The sequence below is a fragment of the Exophiala spinifera genome (genome assembly GCF_000836115.1).
Source record: "Exophiala spinifera strain CBS 89968 unplaced genomic scaffold supercont1.1, whole genome shotgun sequence".
In the NCBI taxonomy this organism is placed as follows: Eukaryota; Fungi; Ascomycota; class Eurotiomycetes; order Chaetothyriales; family Herpotrichiellaceae; genus Exophiala; species Exophiala spinifera.
In genome coordinates this window covers 2129785-2149037 of record NW_015622513.1, presented here as the reverse complement: position 1 = coordinate 2149037, position 19253 = coordinate 2129785, and the positions used below count along the sequence as shown (strand labels likewise).

The 19253-nt window shown below is 52.0% G+C and overlaps 6 protein-coding genes across 6 annotated transcripts; 3 read left to right on the top strand and 3 right to left on the bottom strand.

Annotated features, from left to right (window-relative positions):
- Window positions 1-186: 186 nt before the first annotated feature.
- On the bottom strand, window positions 187-3101 carry PV08_00797 (uncharacterized protein; the record flags this gene model as incomplete). The annotated part of the gene is made up of 4 exons (XM_016375162.1): window positions 187-1073; window positions 1197-1370; window positions 1452-2453; window positions 2552-3101. The coding sequence occupies 4 exons, from the start codon at window positions 3099-3101 to the stop codon at window positions 187-189; spliced, it is 2613 nt and encodes an 870-aa protein (XP_016240438.1).
- A 1106-nt stretch (window positions 3102-4207) lies between these two features.
- Window positions 4208-6041, top strand: PV08_00796 (uncharacterized protein; the record flags this gene model as incomplete). Its single annotated transcript, XM_016375161.1, has 4 exons — window positions 4208-4289; window positions 4346-4654; window positions 4728-5631; window positions 5705-6041. The coding sequence occupies 4 exons, from the start codon at window positions 4208-4210 to the stop codon at window positions 6039-6041; spliced, it is 1632 nt and encodes a 543-aa protein (XP_016240437.1).
- A 367-nt stretch (window positions 6042-6408) lies between these two features.
- PV08_00795 (uncharacterized protein) lies at window positions 6409-7374 on the bottom strand (the record flags this gene model as incomplete). Its single annotated transcript, XM_016375160.1, has 1 exon — window positions 6409-7374. One exon carries the CDS (start codon window positions 7372-7374, stop codon window positions 6409-6411), a length of 966 nt encoding a protein of 321 aa, XP_016240436.1.
- Window positions 7375-8898: 1524 nt separating this feature from the next.
- Window positions 8899-11152, top strand: PV08_00794 (uncharacterized protein; the record flags this gene model as incomplete). Its single annotated transcript, XM_016375159.1, has 5 exons — window positions 8899-9624; window positions 9697-9850; window positions 9913-10109; window positions 10234-10352; window positions 10432-11152. 5 exons carry the CDS (start codon window positions 8899-8901, stop codon window positions 11150-11152), a joined length of 1917 nt encoding a protein of 638 aa, XP_016240435.1.
- Window positions 11153-11408: 256 nt separating this feature from the next.
- Window positions 11409-13058, bottom strand: PV08_00793 (uncharacterized protein; the record flags this gene model as incomplete). Its single annotated transcript, XM_016375158.1, has 3 exons — window positions 11409-11664; window positions 11746-12652; window positions 12752-13058. 3 exons carry the CDS (start codon window positions 13056-13058, stop codon window positions 11409-11411), a joined length of 1470 nt encoding a protein of 489 aa, XP_016240434.1.
- Window positions 13059-14880: 1822 nt separating this feature from the next.
- On the top strand, window positions 14881-18068 carry PV08_00792 (AMP deaminase; the record flags this gene model as incomplete). Its single annotated transcript, XM_016375157.1, has 2 exons — window positions 14881-16587; window positions 16638-18068. The coding sequence occupies 2 exons, from the start codon at window positions 14881-14883 to the stop codon at window positions 18066-18068; spliced, it is 3138 nt and encodes a 1045-aa protein (XP_016240433.1).
- Window positions 18069-19253: the final 1185 nt, after the last annotated feature.

Here is a 19253-nt window from a genome sequence, read left to right as displayed (position 1 = left end):
GCTGACAGCACTCAAATGCCTTTCTCAATTCTTCGCATAGTGTTCTGATTGAGAGATACTACTGAAAACCGGAAGTGTGGGCGAAATCCACAGGTGTCCAAGATATGCCATGTTACGAATCTGAATCCATATGTATTGGTACCGGGACTAGGTCAGGGTGTAGCAGGGACGTCCAATCACCTCAAATCAGGCTTGAAGTTCTGGCTCTGTTTCCCAATCGCATAGCCAGCGTGTTTCAAGCTTTCGCCCAGCTAGACCTTTGACTCCGATCCTTACCTCCTCCCCGGGGACCAAGTCTACAAAATTGTCATCGAACACGGCATTGTCGCCTTCCTCCTCCGGCACAGAAACCACTACCCCCTTGAGCGGCGTTTTGCTGCGTAGAACAACGGTTTCTTCTCCTTCAATCCTGCAGTCGACCGATGACTCTGCAGAAAATCGGACGTACTTCAACGGTTCCGGCCACGAAACCCACCGTGCCAACAGACCACCCGACGCATCATCATGCCGGAGGTAGGCCACGACAACCGTCGTATCTGGGGAGGGAATGTCCACAGTCAGAAGCTCTGTGCTCTGGTTCGGAGGAAGAGTAAACGACGTCCTCTTGCCGTGCAGCGATAATGATAATTCCTTGCCGGTCCCTATGTCAAACCCACGGAGTTCGAGCTTCGTTCCTCTTGCTTCCAATTCCCCGTTCACCGCCCAGATCTCTGCCTTCGCCTTGGTCGGCAACATGCTTCTCAGCATATAGTTTGGCTTTGACGTAATAATGCGTTCCATGCCCACGGCAAAGCTCGCCAATGCTCGCTTGGTGGCGTAAAAGGCCGGCTTGCGGTGCCCGTCCACGTCGACTAAAGCCCACGAGACGGCTGGCCAGATATCGTTGAGCTGCCAGACCAGAGCACCTGAACAATATTCCCGCCCTGGGCCCCGGAATTCTCGCCGCCAAATATTGTAGGCATATGAAATGGCCTCGCCCTGGAGGAACTGCGTGCAGTACACAAAATCTTTCAATGGATGCATTCGAAACCGGAAGTTTTCGCTCATATACATTCCATACCTGCGTTCGTGGCCTGAGCAGGCGTCAGCATCAGGAAACAAACACCACCGAAGCCATGTAGCTCTCAAGTTACAATTCAAACGCTGATCGAACTGGTGAAGGGCAATGCATAGGGTAAGAGAGGGCCAGAACTGACCTTCTCCTTTATCATGGAGTTCCAAAGTCCTGCTCTGCCAGTGGCGTTCTTTGGGATCCTGCACTGCACGGTGCAGAGTTCTGATGTCAGGAGCAGACTCGATTCCGAACTCGCTTGCAAATCTTGACGTGAACTTTTTATAGTCACGATACGGTGCCATTTTCATGTGCCATACTAGACGGGGGCAATCAGTAAGGGTCCAGCAGAGCAAATATTCAAGCACCAAAAAGAGGAACAGGCAAGGGGCTGGCTTACCCTGCCAAACGTGAGCGTCGCCGACTATTCCATCGTTAGCAGACTTCCCAGCATATGGTGAACCCCTCCAGTACGGCACATCGCCTCCAAACTGACGACACGCTTCTGGCAGAACTCTCTCATATATCTCCCTTGCTGGGAAATTCGTCGCGTCCCACGGCCCATGCTCATCACTATAATCGATCTCCCAACCCAGAAGTTCAGCGTACATGTAATCCTCGTTATTGCCAGCCCAGATGGCCAGCGAAGGGTGGTGCCCGACGCGTCGAAGCAGCGCCTCGGCCTCAACCTTGACACTTTGGATAAAATCTGGTGCATTGCCGCCGGGATAGTTGCCACAGGCAAAAAGGAAGTCTTGCCAAACAAGGAGACCCTCGCGGTCGCAGATCTCGTAGAAGAAATCGTCCTCAACAATCCCGCCTCCCCAAACACGTATCATGGATTGGTTCCCACCTTTAGCGAGCAGCAACCAGTCTTCATACCGTTGCCGGGTGAATCGTGGTAGCAACATGTCACCGGGTATCCAGTTAGAGCCACCGCAGAACACTCGGATGTTGTTGACCTCGAAGACGAAAGCCTTGCCTTCGGCGCCTTGTAGGCCGTGCTGCAGAAGTCGAAGACGACGGAGTCCGATCTTGGTCTCCTGCAGGTCGTGATCTGGGAGGGACGCTCGCACCGTGTACAGCGGCTGTGTACCGTATTGAAAAGGATACCAAAGCTGAGGGCGATGGACCGGGATGGCGCATTCAAATGCCTGGGAAGATGATACAGCGACAGAAGATTGAAAAACGGGTTTGCCATCTGGGGATACCAGGGTCACCGTCACAGTATTGCCATCAGCCGGAGCACCCTGTATCATACCTTTCATGGACACGGTTGCGGTCTGAAGATCGGATTCTGTCTCTTGCCTAACCAGAAAGCCGGTTATTCTCGAGGTGTAGACCTGAAGATATATCGGCTTCCACGGACCGGAAGTATTGAGCGCCGGTCCCCAATCCCAGCCTGTACATGGTGATATCAGCACAGATATTCCAAGACACCTGAAATCGATGATATGTTCGCGAAAGAAGCACTTTGGGGACAGAAAGGGAAGACCTTACCCCAATGATATTGTGCCTTTCTAACGAAACACCTCTCCCCAGCCGGTTGAATTCTCTCATATGGATCCACTGCTGCCGTGCCCTTGTACCCGATCCGCTGCCATTCCTTACGAGCATAACTGGGTGCGTTTCGAAACCTCAGCTCCAATGTTGACGCCTCCTTGCGCCCACGAACGAGTTTCGTGACGTCGACCTGATGTTCGATGTTCATGTTGTTCGCGTAAAGTATGTGCTCGTCATTCAGGAATACGTCCACAATGGTGTCCAACCCTTCGAACACCAGCACAGCTCTTTCATGTGGCTGTATGTCGACGGGCTCGATGTTCTGCGTTCGGTAGGTCCAGTCCGCGTCGTTGACCCATAGGCAGTCGACCTCGTTGCTGTCCAGGTCTGGGTCAGGAATAAGCTTGTGGTGCAAGAGATCCAGATGGGCGACGGTCGGGAAGCCAGCGACGGGGAGAAAGGACGAAGACGCGCACGAGTTGTTCAAGGTGGTGGATTGTTTGAAATGCCAGCCATGGCTAAGTGGGATTTTGCGCAGCAATGGCATTCTTGGGTATTTTGATCTTCTCTCACGATTTACTCGAAGGTCAGAGAGTACAAGCATGTCACAACTTGGAGCATCGACCAGCGTCCATTACATATACCTTTCTACTTCCCTGAGACCATGAAAGGGTCATGCTACAACATCATTCTAGGACGCCAGTGGATACCATTCACGACTCTTTAGAGTCGCATACTCGCGGTAGATAACTCCATTGCAGGCTGTATCTCCGTCGTCTCCACGAGTTGACCTGTAGGTAACTTCAACGATGGCCGTATCTCCGTTGGCTCCACGTAAAAAAGAATAATGGATGTACAGCATGGTCAGATGTGCAAACAAAATTGACAGCATTGATCGACGTCGGACTACGAAGCACCCGAGGTGTTAGTTTCTTTTTTTTGGCGCAGTCTTCCTTTGGACAACTTCCGACCATGAAGTCACCTTCGGCAATGGTAAATGTATTATGAGGGGCGCCATGTCCGTACCCGTTGTGCTGTTGCTGACCCATTGGCCCTAGCCTCCATCTATTGTCGACAAGCTTCTTACGCATACGTCCAATGTGACCCGTCCTCCATGCAAGGAGTCGAGCAGCCTCAACGTGAGGTTACGCTGGAGACTTCGGCAAAGACCAGAAGAAGCCAGTCCGCACCAAGTCTCATTCTCTTCTTCAGGGGCTCTCAAGTTATAGAGCACTCTCAACATGGGAAATGCAACCGAGGCCCTTGCCCGATGTCAGGACTTGGTCTCGATTTTGCAGACCGAGTCTAACCGTTCGGGCAAGATACTGAGGATGGGCTATTGCCAGGACGACAATATTTACGACATTAAGCCAGTTTCAACGCTCCATCTCAGTAGACTGGGGAAATGCCTTCCCCCACGGGGTAAGTATCCTTAGCCGGCAAGGGGGATCATACCCCATCTCTATATAGATTCTTACATCCCCCGAAGATCCCCGGAGGAATGAATAGAGAAGAGGATTGTCTGTCTCTTGTCTTGCTTTCAATGCCCTGGCCCAAGGTCTGGAAGAGTATTGTTGTCAGTCATATCACACATTCAGTTAACGGCACGCACATTTGATTCTACTTGTCTCGGACTATACACACGACCACAGCATGTCTGAAGCTGAGTCAACGCCGGTCGAAAGACGGGGCCTTGGCTTTCACCTTAAACACAACAAGAGACTTCTGCTGACAGGTTTGCCTCGTTCTCAGCTGCTCAATTCTGTGTATCTACTGACAGATTTTTCACAGTTCTGGCATTAGCCTCACCTGTTTTCACATATGGCTACGACGGCATCATTATAGGGGGCACGCTTGCCGCACCTGCCTTCGTCAAGCAGTTCAGCCACGGCAAAAGATTAACATCCACTGATGTTAGCATCATCGTCGCCGTTCCCAACGGAGGCTCTGTCATCGGCTCTTTGATTGTCGCCTACGGTGGCGACTTGCTAGGCCGCAGGAAGACGCTTCTTGTCGGATGTTTGATAAACTTGATCGGCGCAGCAATGCAGACAGCATCTTCGGATCTAGGCCTTCTGACAGCTGGGCGCGTGTTTTCTAGTAGGTCTCACAACAGCGGCAAACCCAGCCAACTTTTACCAACTGTGACACTCATTGACCCCCTGGGCATCAGACGCGGCAGCTTACGTTTTCCTCGGAATGACGGTTACTTTCCTGAACGAGGTTGCCCCTGCGTCCTTGCGCGGCATTATCGGTGGCCTGACCATCTTCTCAATTAATGTCGGTGTCGTGCTCGGTTCGGGCATTTCGCTGGCCACCTGGGATATTCCAAATAGCGGCGCCTGGCGCCTTCCGCTCGGCTTGCAGCTCATTTGGCCACTCCTCATAGCCATCTTTGTGTTCTTTGTGAGGGAATCTCCTACCTCGTACATCATCAAAGGCGATGATGAGCAAGCTCTGGTCAGCTTGCGTAAGATCCGCAAAGGTTACAGTGAAGAGGAATTGGAGGAGGAGATGACGAGCCTCAAGTTACAGGACAGTATCCGACAAGCCGAGAAAGAGGTTGGATGGATAGAGCTCTTCAGAGGGGTTAACCTTCGGCGCACCCTGCTGTCCGCCTTCATGGCCAACGTTACGACGCTATCCGGTGTCATCTATGCTAGCAACTATGCAACTATTTTTCTACGCCAGATTGGGAGTACAAACCCCTTCGTTCTTGTCCTCGGCTTGGGACTGTTGGCATTTGGTGGCAGCGGTGCCGGCCTGGCCTTGATACACTTGCTCGATCGTCGAAGGCTCGCACTATCAGTCTTCTCGGCCATCTTTGTCATCGACCTCGTCATTGGAGTGATGGGGTGTCTGGACACCACCGCAACCTATAAAATCAAGACCATTGCAGCATTTTCCCTCATGTATGGCTTTTTCTACGCAGCAGGATTTGGGCCGCTGGTGTACACATCTACGGCTGAGATCCCCAACGCTCGATTGCGGAACAAGACGGCCGCATTCACTTTCATCACTAACGTTGCTAACTCGACTGTGTGCCTCTTTGTTTTCCCCTATATCACTTCTGATCCGTAAGTGATCCTCAGACTTGTCACTCTAAGATTGTCAACCACATTCCGTACTGAGAGCTAATGATTTCTCTAGAGGCAATCTTGGTGCCAAAGTGTATCTGCTGTTTGCTGGCTGCATGTTTTTGGTCATCGCCATAACTTGGCTCTTTTTCCCCGAGGTCAAAGGTCGCACGCCGGCTGAAGTGGACGAAATGTTCAATATGAAACTGCCAGCCAGGAAATTCAAAGGTACGTGGATCGGTCTCCCGCTGTCTGGGTCACGTAGTTTCCATTCGCTTGCGGGATCATATGGAAGAGTATTAATGCCTGTGTTAGGCTATACCTGTGCGGTAGCACCTAAGAGTATCCACCAGCAGCTCAAGGATGAACGACACATTGAGCAAGTGGAGGTTTCCAAAACTGGTGATTAAAAATTCTACTGTCAGTGATGTACTACAGAAGATTTTCAAAGGTCGGAGAGCGAAGCGAAGGGTGAAAGAATCCCTATAGGACGTAGTGCAATGGGACGTGATGAATATGTAGTGCTTGGTAGATACAGAGTTGGTGACTGCAAATCCGAATAAAATTGTTGAGATCTTCGCAGCTTACATACCTGTGGAAAATGACGAGGTGCATTAGTTCTCGACAAATTCTTGTGCAATATCTAACTCACATACTGGCATGTATTCCAGAAGGCAGTTGGCTGTGTAATGCCCTGGACAACGTGAAATACTCTACTTTGGGGCCAACAGAATCAGCTTTCTTGCCCCGACAATGCTGACAATAGAGTAGACTGTTCTAAAAAGCCTTTATAGCTTTCAATCTATTGGCTTTAGCCATTTTGGTCACCTCAAGACCTCCTCCCACCCCCTCGAACGAATGTGGCACACCCGGATATAGGTGAAACTCAATGGGAATATTTGCTTCGGCGATTCTCGCAGCGTACTTGAAAACCTCATCGCGAAAGATATCCAGCCCGCCAATGTCTATGTAAGTCGGGGGTAGACCCTCTACGCTCTCGACGCGCGCTGGAGCGGCATAGCAAGAGACCCCGTCCCCGCCGGCCTGGTCTCCCAGCAGCGCGGTCCAGCCCGTTATGTTGTCCTCATTGTTCCAGGTCGCGAATTGCTCCAAAGCCAGGTTGGGTGTGAGGTTTCGGTCGTCCAACATGGGTGAAATGAGAATCTGTTTCGCGAGTGGTGGCGAGAGGCCTCGGTCTCGTGCCAGCAGAGCCACTCCAGCAGCGAGTCCGCCGCCCGCGCTCCCCCCCTTCACCGCGATCCTTTTCGGGTCAATGTTGAACGTTTGGGCATTCTGGTTCATCCACTCAAGGGCGGCGTAACAATCCTCGACCAACGTAGGGTCCTTGTGCTCAGGAGCTAGACGATAGCCGACGGCAAACACCTGGATCCCGGACTCGGATGCCTGCATTTTCAAGACTTTGTCCATGGATGCGACGTCGCCGCATATCATCCCTCCCCCATGGATTTCCAGGATTGCAGGGACAGGGATCTTGCCAGAGTCCGAATCCTTTTTGACGTATCGAGATACGGCCACGGAGGCCCCGTCAGGTGCCTTCACCTGATGTAGACTGACATCTACATCTGGAGTGTCTGGTACGCCGGGTAGGATCTCTGCGAGGAGTGTTGAGAGTCGAGCACGTCTGCCGGCCACATCATGGACTGGAGGTTTAGGGTTTGCGTACAGAAGAGGGATCTGCGGCTCCAACGCCTTGTAAAACTCGGGGTCATAATGCAGTGGCATCTGGTCCGCGAAACTTGTGCGGCTTGGTAGGGCGCTGATGTTGATGAGTGCTCAGGCAGGTTCTAGCAATACACCAAAGAACAAGTCTGTCTGAAAGAGAAGATCGACGTCTGTGGCTGCAGTGACAGTTGACCTGATCTGGCTATTAGTATTCAAAGAATGTGCTCATGAACTTTAAGGCGTCGCTTGGACAGTCGCATATATAGCCTGAAGCTCCCCCCAGAGCGAAGTTCATATTGATACGCAGCTAGTATAGGGGCTCCTTCGCATTCATTCTCTTCTTGAACAAATTTTCTGCATAATTCACGTTCCAAACTCGTCCAAGATGCGTTCTGCATCCTGGTATCGGCTCGTTCCTCGGGACGTATGAGAACATGTTCGGATGTTCCCAAGACAAGCAACGGTGGAGCCGGAGCTAAAAAGTGGGGATGAAGCTCGTCACGAGGCATGTATTGTCTGGTACCTTCACCGTCGGCTATGGTGCAATCCCCTAAGACTTTGACTTTATCATCTAGCCCTTCTTTGCATTGCGACATTGGTCAAGATTTCTCTCTCTCGGAACGCTATAATGTAAATGTCAGAGGAACGGGGAGCGTCGAAAAGGAGCCATTGGCCTCATGCAGTCTCCACATGCCTTGCAGAAGACGGCTACTCTGGCGCCCCCGTGATTCCTCGCTCCTCCGGGGCTTATATTTTATCTAGCAGGGTTCAAGCGGCGTTGCAGCGCTGCAGAAGTAAGAGGCGATGTTAGAGGCGCTCCTTAGGAGTCAGGTCTCGATCGCTCGTGTCTTGGTGAGGGAAATTGACTATTTGGTGATGGCTTCAGATTGCCGAGGCGCCCAGGGGCTCCTTGCTTAGACTAGTAGTTCCCTTTTCCAAATCATTTTCTTTCTCAATAATTCTAGCGACTCTGACCGCACCAGGGACGGTGGAGACCCCGCGGGGGACGAGAACCCCGGACGGACTAATCCTTCACTGAAATACGGGTGTTCTGAATCTTTCTACATCCCATCCTTCGCCAATCCATGCGTTCAAGCTACTGCACCATCAAAGCCTACGACAGATGGAGAACTCGAGCATGGAAACTGAAGTAGGAAGAGTCGCCCCTAAACGTCCCAGGGCCACCAGGAAACGAGCTGTGCTGGCCTGCGTTCGATGCAATGAGCGACGAGTAAAATGCGATACGTCCCTAGGACTTCCGTGTGTAAGCTGTCGGGCATCAAAATTGACCGATTGCCATTTCATCACGTCCAAGAGAACAAGGTGGGACTCGACATGCTTCGGCCTTTCCATGGTTCTAGTCTCTGATCTCTTCGGTGCAGAGGGTCTTCAGGCCGCTTTGTGCAACCTAGTGACCACCCTCCCGAGACTCACAGACGACACTCAGTGCCTGCGCATAGCCCAGCGCATCAAAACCCTTCCCCAAATCCCACGACGACGACAACAACAAATGACCCGGACTTTGGATTGGACTTGACTCAGCTTGTTCGCATTGAGTCACGAACCGATCATGCTCAACCAGACATGGGGCCGAACCGAGCAGAGACAGAATCTCCCTCCCCCGTGTCAACTTATATGTCTGACAACCCCCCTTCGTCGGAGAACATCTCTCATCTGGGTGAAAGTTGGTTTCTGTCCTTTGTTCTGCACCACACAAACAGCGACTTCCGCCAGCCTCATCGCCTCCTCGCGCGACCTGATGGCGCTCGGCAAGCATTGACGAGAGCCCAGTCTGGGGGCACACCAGCTCAGTCCCACACCGTCCCAATTGACTGGCCGCAAGATCTGCCTCCAAGCGACGCGATACGGTCTCTGGTCGACGCCTACTTTGCCAGATTCCACTTGTTTTGTCCAATTCTGGACAAAAAACAGTTCATGGGCTCTCTCGAAGACGCGTCCCTCAGCGTCACTTTACTTCGCTGTGTCATCTTCATTGCCGCTGTCCACTGCGACATCAAAGTGCTTACGCGACTCGGCTATGAAACTCGACTGGAGGCTGGAGATGATCTATTTGGCAAGGCCAGTTCGGCCGTGGACAGCGACTCGGAATCAGATAGGACGACGATGATGATGTGTTCGTATCTCTTGCATTACTGGTGGGGCCGGCCCACGCGATTCCACGACTCGTTATGGCGGCTTGCTGGTGTCATCAGGTCTGCCCAAGGGCTCGGGATGCATCGCAGCGCACGTAAGAGCAAGATGGACGAATACACGATAAGACGATGGAAGCGGATCTGGTGGATCCTTTATGTCGGTACACTCCGTACACACTCTCGGAGAGTGTTTTCCCTCTCTCATCAACATTCTGACCGTGCTTTGCAGATTCGCGACCGACAAATATCGCTCAGCATAGGCGTACCTGTGACTATCAACGATCTCGATTGCGACGTCGAACCTTTGACACAAGATGACTTTGACGACGAGCCCCTAGAGACAGCCCTGTACATTATCCATCAGGCACGCCTGTCACAAGTTGGTCAGTTGCCAGGCTGTCCATACCGTGCTTTCTTTTTTAAGATCTAACTGTGCTTCGGTCAGCCGCTAAGATTTCCTCCACATACTTCATCCCGGACACCAGTGCCGTGGAAACAGGCACCAATCAGCTTCCTCCAGCTAGCGAGGGCATACAAAAGCTGCTGGGAGAATGGCACAGGAGCCTACCGCCGTCGATGCTGAACCCACACGTTGGAAGGCAACATCATCTTATCTTGATCCTTGAAATCATTTACAAGCAAGTTAATGAGCCTGCACATAATTCCACTTTTGGCGAGACGATTTTCCCGAAGGGATCGAATAGGCCGCTGAAGCAGATTTAGTCTGTATATTGTTCTCTTCTATCAACGGCTACAACATGAACAGCGCGATGCTTCGGTCGTAGAGACATTGGGGGCCATTGTTCTCGATGCCGCCAACGACATCACGCGGCTCGCCGAGGATGCTCTCACGTATTCGGAGCCGCAGTGTTTCCCCATGATCTGGTAAGGTTCTCTTTTTGCACAATGCAGGATTTTCCGACCAGAAAAGGAAGAAGAAAAAAAAGGCTCACTTCTGTGCCAGCGTGACGGCTCTCTTTGCCGCGATAATGGTGCAGTACACCCATTCCTTCTCGAGCAACACCTACAGGAACAGGATCCTGTTACAGAAGTTGCGGTCAAACATGCTAGGCCTCGAACAGCTGGAAGAGGTCTATATTCTGGCTCGCTGGATCCGCAGACTGCTGGCCAAAATTATGGACGGGAAATCGCAGTCGAAAGCCGCCCGAAACACCGATTCTTCTGGTGGCGGCCGTCAAATTGCCAACAATGAACCTCACCGAAGCACTGCCGTCGACCTTGCAAATGGCATTTGCAAGCACCAACATCAGCACCAACACAGCATCGCTCCTGATGACAACAAGGAGCAGATTCCTGAAATTTTCGCGGCAAACGCTCATTCCAGACGTGTTGCTGGCGAAGATATGAGGACCAGCAACAGCCAATGTTGGGCGGCAGCTTGGGCAGATGGACAGACGGCTTCGCAACCGTTTGATTCGGTGTCGCCGCATACGAGCGACGCAAGACTCGTCTCGTTCGAACACGCACAAGCCGGCGCTTCACAGAGCACCGCAACAGCAGGAGGGCAGTACGAGAGTATCAGCCCGATGGACTGGTCGTGGCTGAATACTCCCCAGCTCTGGAACCTTCAACACATGGTTGATCTCGGATTGGCCGGATTCGATTCCAGTGTGACCGGGGCATCGGAGTGGGGTGACCTATCCTCCATTCCTTTTGGTAGCTAAGAAGAAGGCAGCTACCGTTTTCAAGAAGAAAAAGGTTGACACAAAGTGCAGACTGGCTCCCATAGTGTGAGACCGTTACCAAAGTTATCAAAGTTGCTTAGGGATATCCATAGTACACACCATCACCGAACTTCTGCGGCGCAAGGAGAGTGCGAAAAGATCGAACATGACAAAACGTAAATCGATTGGCTGTCCCACGTTGCATCACCGGATCTATTCTGTCCTTCTAGCATGTCCAAGAAGTACCAGGATATTTTCAGACTTTCTCCTCCTCAAGAATGTTCTCGGCTTCCTCAGCTTGAGGCCCTTCTTTGATCGTTGTCGCGGTGTGTTCCAGAGCGTTAGCGCAGATATAGGTCCGAAACTTCCTCGCTGGGATGCGGGCCTCGAACATCTCGTCCAACTCGGCCAAGGTCCTTCCACGGACCTCGGGGTAACAGAAATACGCCCAAATGAAGCACAAAAGCATACATCCTGCGAATATGAGGTAGACCTTCGGTCCCAGATTCGCGCTAAGGGCGTATCAGTATCAGCAAGTGCGCGTTGCAACAATGACTGGAATTAAAAGGGGCGAAGGAGATGGTCCAACTTACGCGTCCGCATTCGTGATATATGGCAACACGTAGGAGATTACCAGAGTAGCCAGGTTCGCGTTGAGAAGCGCGTACGAAGTCGTCGTGTTGCGAAGACGTGCGGTGGGAAACTCGGCCACGGCGCACCATTGCAGCGGGCTCATGGTGGCCGCGATGAAGAATCCGAAGACGAGGCACAGAGCAGCTATGGCCGTGGTGGCCTTTTTGTTCGTGGCTGGGGCAAAGCCAAGTCCCCCGACCGCAAGGTCAAGAACGAAAAGTACGCTGGTTGCGAACAGAGCCTGTCTGCGCCGACCAAGCACTTCAATCAAAACCTGCCCGGCACAGGCGCCTCCCCATTCCAGGATGCACAAGGCGAGCACCATCAGAAATGGATTGGCATTGCCAATCTGCACGAAAAATATGGCGGCGTACGTGGTGGCAAAAGCCAGACCGGAGAGCTGGGTGATGATGACAAAGGAGGAGGCAAGGATGGTCCGTCGGAGGTTGGCACCCCTGAAGATGTCCAGCATGGAAACGGACTGTTCGGTTGCTCTTAGAGCGTGCTGGTGTCTCATGTTCTCCAGCTCGGTCTCGATTTCTGCATTCGTGTAGCCCTGCCGGACTTTGCGTAGGCTCTGTTTGGCCCGCACGTCGTCACTTTTGATGAGATAGAACGTGGGCGACTCCATGACGAAGAGTGCTGCTAGGATGATCAAACATGGCCCGATAAGCTGCAAGCCTACCGGAAGTCGCCAGGCCAAGCTGCTTTGGATTGCATAGGTCCCGTAATTGACCCCAGATGCAATGATGCCCGCGATTCCGATTGTGACGGACGAGAGCGTCACGATCGCACCTCGAATTGAAGGAACGGCGAGCTCGGCTGACAGAGTGAGGGCCATATTGATGGTGACAAAGGTCGAGACAGCTAAATCCATTCCAGGCTGAGCATGAGCGAGCACGATCGTAACACAGTGCAAAGCGGAAGGGAGCTAACAAGTTTGCAAGGGCATATTATCGGACTTACATGCAATCGTTCGACCAACCGTGATGACGGCAAGATTTACTCCTGCCACCTGTAAAGCCATTCCGACGAGCCCGATTAACGCGGCAACATAGATGGTGATTTTGCGGCCATAGCGATCCGCCAGCACCGCGATCATCACAAACCCAACAAGGCAGCCCACTGTAGGAATCGACGAAACAATGGATGTCTGACTCGCGGTCAGAATATGCCCAGTCGGAGTCTCGCTACCAAATTTCTCAATGAAAGTTGGCATGGCGATAACTCCAGCGTAGATGTACCCATCATATCCAAATGTAAAATAGTTCATTGAGAGAAGGAGACCTGAGCCGGATCCCTTCACATCAGCACAGAGTAAAGAAACTGCAAAGCTGGGCCGTTACGGGCCAAGGTGAACTCACAGCACAGAATGAGGCGCCAATTGTGGAAGAGGTTGTACCGAGCACCATAATGACTCAGGCTAATATCACTGTTGGTCGTGGTGGTGGTGGTTGTCATCGTCACGGTAGCAGGTGCCATGTCTGCAATAACTTTTGTTCTCTAGGTGTAGGGCCTTTTGAATTCCTGCTCATCAACAGCACCCCTGGCGGTGGGATTAATATATACGTAGGACGTATATCCGGGGGTTGTGGGTTAGTTTCTCACACCAAGTGCGTGTGGCCCTCGACGGTTCGTCGTATGGTCAAACTCTGCCCACATTCGTCCGGGGACCCCATTGTCTACTCGCATTAGTATTTTTCTTCGCAGACGGCGTGCGGAGTTTCTAGAGTAGCAACTTGCGCAGCGAATGGCGCTGGGGCCCGGTACAAGATCTGCAACTCTCCTGCCGACGACAAAGCTTCTTTTCCAACCAGAACCATAGGATAGGGTATTGGTTGCCATACCCGTCACCATACCCGGCACCATAACCGTGAACCACAACCGGCACCATACCCAGCGGTTGGCGATCTGTGCCGGCAGGAAATCTGAGTGTCAAAAGTCAACCCCCATTGCCGAGGTGTATGCCTCAGGCTACTGGGACAATCTTGTGCCACCATTACATGTCATTCTATAGAATCGCACCGCCGACTCGCTAGTCATGAAACTCACCAGTATTACCGCTAATCCGTAGTCTGGGAAAATGAAGGTGGTGTCACAGATATTGGATTCCACGCGATTGTCAGACCGCGCCGCCCGCGACTCCTCCACAAGGATAGAAGATACCGTAGATTGTTTGCGAATAGGCCTGAGTTGTCACTTGACCTTTCCGGTCTGGCCTTTTTCTCAATCTAGGACCACGCACGTCTTGCACCTTCATACCTCTTTGACCAAGTCCCCTCAGGTCTTCCGCTTCTTCAACTACTTTCCACGGGGCTATTAGTTTGTCGACCCTTTCCTTTGCGATGTTTCCAAGCGATTGACAGATATGTGATCACGCTCGGCAGCTGTGTGCTATGTATGGGACTGAATTCTCCTGGTTCAAACTGCCTGTATTGGATGTGATAACAACGTCATCTTCATCAAAGAGGACTTTCGCAAGGTTAACAGGGACCTCTTTCACATACTGAGTTGGTCAGTGTTGCGATGAGATCCGGGAAGGCGAGAGGCTGCTGCACCATGATCTGTGGTCGGCCTGCTATATGTGTCCAGTAGGAATCTTAGTGAGCTTGGGTCTGAGTACTGTGAGCAGGCGACCCGGAAAGACAAGTGTCGCCGGCCAGTATTAACCACCTGAAGATGAAGATGCGTTGAAAGTAAGTCAAAAGGCGAGTAGGAGGCGACAGACGTTTAAAAGCGGCGCTGGTGACAAACGTCGAAACGTGTTTAGTCATTCCCTCTTGTTTGGCTGCCAAGAAATTGGGACGTCGTATATCACATGCAGGCGATTTCATTTTGCAACCGCAACAATTGATTACTCTCTAGGTAGATCAAAAGTGTTTCGGGATAATCGGGAGAGACACACCAAGCTTTGCTCATCACTAGACTGCCTGGACATTGGCCATCTCTATCAGTTGGTTGTATTTTCGTCCTTCTTTGCTCGACACTCATTGGCTTGTACTTCTCAAGGCCAGGGGCTGTCTGCATTCGGCAGCCCGCACAGGGTATTGGATATGGACACCCGCAGGTCTGCGTTACCACCGGCACAACACAATATGGCTGGCGACTCGGACGAAGAAGCCGACGAGTATGATTGGAAAACACGCGTGTCGGGCATGCAAGACGAGCCTGTGGGAACTGGCTTACCTACACATCATGATAAGGAACATCAGCCATCACGCACCCCCGAAACAGGTGACACCTCAGAGAATGACGAACTCCAAGAAGACGAGCAAGTCCCGCACCCATTCTACCATTATGCTACTGAAAAGCGGGACACATATGTGGACGCTAAACTCATCTACCAACGCCATCGCATGGATACGCTATCTGAGAAGGACATGGGCAGCCCATTGTTGTTGGGCAAGTCCTACACTATGCCTGCAACCTTCGATGGCGATGCTCCATTGGATCGTACAACCAGCGTTGGCTCGAAACAGTCCATGCAGAGTCACCGTGGACCGGCGCCCAGCACTGCGCCCTCGACAAGCTTCAAAGAGTCGTTTCCCACCTTACAATCTCAAATTGGCAATTCCCAGCTTAACAGACCAGATCCAACATTGGTTGCTGATGCAAGTGCTCGAAACCATAAACATCATCCGGGCCTTCCGCACGAGTTCAAAGACCCTTTACTTGCAAACGAGGGTATGCACGGCGCCGGCGCGGGGGTAGGACTGGGATCTGGGCCGGGTGGACTTGCGCCGAGTGAGGACAGCATTGTCAGCGAAGTTCAGTCAATCTGCGATAAGATCAAAAAATTGCTCGATCTGCGGCAGAAGTATCTCAGAGTGTCTCTGCAATGCCCTGGGCAAAATCCTCGCGATGACGAAAATTGGGATATCTATCCACCACCGCCGAACCCGGTCTGGAATGAACAAAAGGATCGTGAGCTTCACCAGGAATACATCGCTCCAAATAGCACTTCTAGCAGTTTGTACATGGCAGATGCAAGAGCCCATGGTGATGCTGATCGAAATGATATGAGAAACTGGCCAACAAGTGCAAGTCAAGCTGATTCTGAAAAAGCTCCGCCCTCACCCAGTGCTTCTAAGCATCCTCGGAAACCCGGCTTTGCAATTGGAGAAGATTTCGACCTTGATGAGTGCTTCATCCCGGGGAAGGCTAGGCAATCTCTGAGCTTTGCAATGGACGAAGGTAGCGTCTTTCAGGTCTACGATAATGGCAAGCCAATCGCCCCAGTCCCAACGTTGCGAGATTACTATATGGCGTTGGATCTGATCCTCGACATCGCTTCGGATGGCCCTGCTAAGAGCTTCGCATACCGTCGACTACAATACCTGGAGGGCAGGTATAACTTGTACTCTTTACTGAATGAGTATCAGGAGGTGGCTGATACCAAGAAAGTGCCCCATCGTGATTTCTATAACGTGCGAAAAGTGGATACCCACGTGCACCATTCAGCCTGCATGAACCAAAAACATCTGCTGCGCTTCATCAAGAGCAAGATGAAGAAGTGTCCGGACGAGGTCGTGATTGATCGCGATGGCAAGCAATTGACTCTCCGAGAGGTGTTTGAAAGTATTCATTTGACGGCATATGATTTGAGTATTGATACGCTGGATATGCATGCTCACACAGACTCCTTCCACCGCTTCGACAAGTTCAACTTGAAGTACAACCCTGTCGGACAATCCAGGCTGAGAGACATATTTTTGAAGACTGATAACTTCATCAAAGGGAGGTATCTTGCTGAGATAACGCGAGAGGTGATCTCCGACCTTGAATCAAGTAAATACCAGATGGTAGGTATTCTGGAAGCAACCTCGTCTCATCCAAGCTGATATTTGTGCAGGTTGAATGGCGAATCAGCATCTATGGCCGCAGCCTCGACGAATGGGATACCCTGGCTGCATGGGTAGTCGACAACAAACTCTTCTCCCACAACGTGCGATGGTTGATCCAAATTCCGCGGTTGTATGCTTTGTACAAATCGCTGAAAACACTGGACAATTTCGAAACCCTTTTGAGAAACATATTTCAGCCGCTGTTCGAAGTCACACAAGATCCTTCCAGCCATCCCAAGCTGCACGTCTTCTTGCAAAGGGTGATTGGGTTTGATAGCGTTGACGACGAAAGTAAGGTGGAAAGGCGACTTTACCGGAAGTTTCCCGCACCCAAGGAATGGGACACCAAGCAGAATCCTCCATATGGGTATTGGATCTATTACCTTTTCGCAAACATGACCTCGCTCAACGCATGGAGGAAGAGGAGAGGCTTCAACACTTTTCACCTTCGACCACATTGTGGTGAAGCCGGGGACACTGATCACTTGGCCGCAGCGTTCCTCTGTTGCCACAGTATCAGCCACGGCATTGTCCTCCGAAAGGTTCCGTTGTTGCAATATCTCTTCTACCTGGAACAGATTGGAATTGCCATGTCACCTTTGAGTAACAACGCGCTGTTCCTTACTTATGACCGCAACCCATTCATCGGCTATTTCAAGAAGGGATTGAATGTGTCGCTGTCGACCGATGATCCGTTGCAGTTTGCCTTCACAAAAGAGCCGCTTATCGAGGAGTATTCGGTGGCAGCCCAAATCTACAAATTGAGTTCCGTGGACATGTGCGAATTGGCCAAGCATTCCGTGGATCAGTGCGGATTCGAGTTGAGCCTGAAGCAACGTTGGTTAGGCAAATTTTGCTATCTTCCAGGAGTTCTCGGGAACGATGTGGCGAAATGCAATGTGCCTGACGTGCGAGAAGCGTTCAGGCACGAGACCCTGAAAGCCGAGCATGCCTTCATTGCGAAATACACACGAGACTATAGCCACTACGACCGATGCACGCCAAATCTGCCCGATCCATCTGACCCGTCGACACCTCTCGATGAGGTGTACAAGAACCTGGAGTCTCCCCGACAATACTACGCGACCGTCGCCGATTCCATTCCACCGGCACAGCAAGCAAGACTGCCACAGACGAGGTCTCATGCCGCCATAGACAGGAGCGCGGGTAATACTTCACCCACACGCCCCCGGACAATGTCGAGCACCGCTGGTCTGCACCCCGTGTCGTCGAATCCAGACAGCCACATCTCTGGCCAAGAGCCCCGCGCCTTCCCCGGACTGGTGCATCAGCAGAGGAGACGGAGCTTGCGGGTTAGCTCGAGCAACTCAGACATGGCATCGCCTGAATTGAGCTCGAGTCTCCAACTAGAGCCAGGGTTGGCGAAGATGACTCTCCGGGAGGACAGGGACATGGCAAGGATGGAGGATTCGGATTAATCTACAGCTAACCTAGCTTGCATGGCCAGCTGGGAAACTCGAGCACTTCAGCGACGTCAGCCGTGTGGATTGACACCGCTCTTCAGACCTTAGTTGCCGGCGGAACAAGGCGCGCTCTAGACCGTGAGGTACTCTTGACTGCACATGGTTGTTGAATTGGACCCTTGCACAGTCGGGTGAAATCGGAGGGATGCCCCGGCATGTGCTTCCTCTCAGGCTGAACGGCTGGATGCGGGTGTGTAGACGAAGCGACCAACAGGAGAAAATCTGGGGAAGGCGAGTCTGGCCGTGAATCCGTGACATCAGCGAGGCCAATTTTCGTGAGGCACTCTGATGAGCAAGTCGGGTTACTCAGCCCGAGACATCTGAGTCAGAATGATAGCAAAGGTTAGAGGGCGTTTTCTTTGTTGGGCAATGTGCGAGAAAATCTAGCGGTGGAGCATCAGGTCTGCTTTCGTTATAACATCTGTAATGACCAGCTCATGACATTGGATCTTCATTTCATAGCTCGTGCAAGATTGACAGGGTTGTATCTTGCCTTACGCGGCTCGCGTATCCGACTGAGATCTCGAAATATTTTTCACGCCCTCCAGGCTGCTGGGAGGGGGGTTAGGACACTCCCCAAGATTGATCAGATTTGACATGCCCTATCTTGACCAACGTGACAAGTCGTCAGAAGGTGGGATGACAATGGAGATTAGCACTCCCGCTATCTCAAAGGGGTATTTTACAGGCAGAGATGGCGAGGATTATGAGATCGAGACTCTGGTAGCGAAGTTGGCACTAACGTTAGGCCCTGACGAGTCGACGCGCCTCCCCGGGCCACTGGAACATTGGGTTTACAGGAGATGCAATAGGCACTAACCCCCTAAGGCTCCTGAGACTCTGGGCCCCGCCAGGCGACTGGAGCCCCCGGCACTCGGCGCTTTTGGCGTGGATTGAGCGGTCAATAATGCGGCGACTGGTCGACCGCCTTATCCCAGCTTCTCCAGGCCGCGATAGGCCCCTCGCTGACCGCCCAAGTCATTAGACACTCGAGGCGCTGCGTAGGCCGTGCATGTTGTTGAGTTGGCTTTTGATCGTGCAATATGCTTTCTGCATGTGTCCGGCTCGTTGCTTCTGTTGTCTCGTCGTCTTCCACCCCCTTGTGCTCTATCTCGCTATCCTTTCTCCTATCCTTGTCGC